This window comes from Petaurus breviceps, unplaced genomic scaffold, assembly GCF_028583685.1.
Source record: "Petaurus breviceps papuanus isolate PSGF00001 unplaced genomic scaffold, PetGlider_PUasm1.0 90845, whole genome shotgun sequence".
Classification (NCBI taxonomy): Eukaryota; Metazoa; Chordata; class Mammalia; order Diprotodontia; family Petauridae; genus Petaurus; species Petaurus breviceps.
Genome location: NW_027187359.1, coordinates 338,693 through 341,554, shown reverse-complemented (window position 1 = coordinate 341,554; position 2,862 = coordinate 338,693). Strand labels below are relative to the sequence as shown.

Genomic DNA, 2,862 nt, shown 5'->3' with positions numbered 1-2,862 from the left:
GGAGGAGGGAGTTAATGAATCTAAGAGGGGGTTTTTGGTGTGTGTATGGTTGTTGTTTTCCATTTTAATCTTCTTGAGTCCTCTTAGGTCCCCTAGGAACCTTCTTCCCACAGTAGATCCCAGTCCTTCCCTACCACCTGCCCTACCCCTCCCAAGAAGGCTTCCATGGTCATCAGTTCTTCTCCCTGCCTCCAATATGTTTGGGAGTGATGTGCTCCATCCCCAAGAGGATTCTTTAATTGATTCTTTCTAGAGATAAGTGACCAAGAAGCCACAAGATATGGGGATGCATAGAAAAAACGGGCTCTTAGCCCTCCTGCCTCTGGTTTCCCTGTCTTTTCCTTGCTTGGGATAGATAGATAGATAGATAGATAGATAGATAGATAGATAGATAGATAGATAGATAAAATAAGATAGGTTAATGGCTGGAAGGAGGAAGAGGAGAGAAAGAGTAGAAAGAGAAAGGAGGGAGAGAGAAAGACAGAGAAGAAAGGAAGAGAAGAGGGAGGGAAGGAAGAAAGGAAGGAAGAAATAAAGGAAGGAAGGAAGGAAGGAAGGAAGGAAGGAAGGAAGGAAGGAAGGAAGGAAGGAAGGAAGGAAGGAAGGAAGGAAGGGAGGAAGGGAGGGAGGGAGGGAGGGAGGGAGGGAGGAAAAGAAAACGGAAGAGAGAGAGGAAAAGAGAGAAAGAGGAGAGGAATGGGGTGAGGAGAGAAGCTCAGTCACTGCAGTCTGAAGCAACCCACCCGCCTCTGAGATGGGCACCACTGGGCACCACTCAGAAGTGCAAGGCACTCAAGAGCGGTTTTAGCCTCAGATATCTACAGCTGAAAAGTCAAGTGAATGGGTCAGGTTTCCAATGAGCATGAAATTGCAGTGATATCATGGCTTGTGTTTGTATGTGTCCAACTCGGGAGATGCCAGGAACGAGGACCCGAGGAATTCCAGAGGGATAGACCGATGGCAGCTCTGAGGACTGTGCAGCCCGGAGTCGGCGCCCATGCAGTACTCCCCAGCCCAGCCTGGTCCACATCTGCTCCCGGCTGCCTTCATAAACGTGCCTTGCTTTTCCCGAGCAGCGCTGAAATTCCCTGCCTGCATCCTGTCGCCTCACTCCCCTTAGAAAGCAGCGGACGGAGCCCCTAGCGCAGCCTTGCCACTAATGTGTTACCAAGCCCAGCCATTCATTGGTTCTCTCGGAGATGTTGGGGAGGAAGGCATCCTTCCTGGTCCCCAGACTTCAGGGTGAAAGGGCTGACCCCGAGCTTAGGGATGGGCACAGAAGGGAGGGCATGCAGAGGGAGGCAGCTTTGTGGGACTCAGGGTCACGGGGAGATGTGGGGAGAAGCAGATGTAGTAAGTCTTTGCCTCTCTTTTTAACTCTCAAACAAAAGAACTTGGCTACGGAGAGGTGTGGCAATTCCCTTACCTCAGACAGGAGGCAGAGGAGAGAGAGCGCGAGCAGTGGCCTCTCCCGTGGACTCCTCATGCTGCTCCCGGCTCTCTGGCTTCACCATATCACTCCCCTCGAAGCTGGAAGGCAGCAGTGTGTGTGTGTGTGTGTGTGTGTGTGTGTGTGTGTGTGTGTGTGTGCGCGCGCGCGCAGCCCGCCTATGGCTCCAGTCCAGTCCTGTGGGTCTTATACTCCAAGGGTTCTGATGTCACTCATAGAATGAAACACAAACACGAGGAGGTTTGGCCGCGGCTCAGCATTCTTTCCTCCCCACATTCCGCCGGACATTTTCATTCACCTCAAGGTGAGGCCGCATAACCCATTGAGAAGGCAGAGGGGAGTCTGGAGCTGGGATGGCCGGAGCCCTGAGCCGAAAAGCTGCCCAGCTAGCAGCTGTCTCCAGCTCTTCTCCGCCCTTCAAGCCAGCAATCCCTCCCTAAGGGAGTCTGCTTTTCCTATCTGGGCATTTGAGAGCCCACAGCATCACTCCCTCCCTAGGCTGTCAGAAACACCTAGGGCAGGGACATCTATCTCATTTTTCTACAGAGAAAAACTATATATCAATATACAAAAGGATTTTTTTTTAAATCACTGTGGGACCGTGGGAAAAGCTACTCACCGTACCTTGATTTCCCCATCCGTAAAATGTGGATATAGGATTCAAAGATCTCCAAAATATCTTCTAGTTCTTCTATTCAATTCATTCATTCAAGCAACATTTACTGGGGCTAGCAAAGGAAATGGCAAACCACTCCAGTATCTTTGCCCAGGAAAGCCCAAATGGGGTCAGGAAGAGTAGGTTATAATCTAAATGACTGAACAACAGGGAAACTATCAAGCATTGTTTTAGATGAACAGGCACACAGAAAAAGAAATACAAGATGGGTACTTAATAAATACAATGTGATATGGGGAGGAGGTGGGGAAGGCAGGCAGATTAACAAGTGGGTCAGCAGAATCAGGATAGCTGCACCTCCTGTAGGAGATGGCGCTTGAAATAAGCCTTGAAGGGAATTTCAAAAGGAAGGGGTGAAGAGTGAGAGCATTCCAGGTGTGGGGGAGAACAGGAGAAAAACATCAGACCCCTTCCAGCTCTGACACCCTGTATCATAAATTCTGTTCCAGTTCTGGCATTCTATGTGCAAATATTCTAAGGTTCCCTGTAGCTCTAACATATTATGTTGCAAGGTCCCTCCCAGCTCTAACATTCTATCATCCCGTAAGTCTGTGATGAATTTTCTTCCTCCTATCCTAGGTCAACACTCTCAGCATCAGCCAGTGTTCCCTGGTGGGGATTTTTAAAGCAGCCCAGAGTCATGGGATCAGAGCAAAACATCCCCTGAATTTGGCTCATTCCCCTTAGCTACCCTAGCCAGAATGCTGAAGTCTCTTTCTCTGGACCTGCTTCAAAG

The 2,862-nt window shown here is 49.6% G+C and overlaps 1 protein-coding gene across 2 annotated transcripts in view; it reads right to left on the bottom strand.

The window, feature by feature from the left end:
* CCN5 (cellular communication network factor 5) overlaps positions 1 to 1,874 on the bottom strand; it is a 16,978-nt gene extending 15,104 nt beyond the window's left edge. Inside the window, exon 1 of one of the 2 annotated variants that reach the window (XM_069071828.1) lies at positions 1,427 to 1,874. In XM_069071828.1, the coding sequence (XP_068927929.1) occupies positions 1,427 to 1,486 (60 nt within the window). In that variant the 5' untranslated portion in view covers positions 1,487 to 1,874. The remainder of the gene's footprint in view (positions 1 to 1,426) is intronic. The other variant, XM_069071829.1, reaches the window with a different exon arrangement.
* Positions 1,875 to 2,862: the final 988 nt, after the last annotated feature.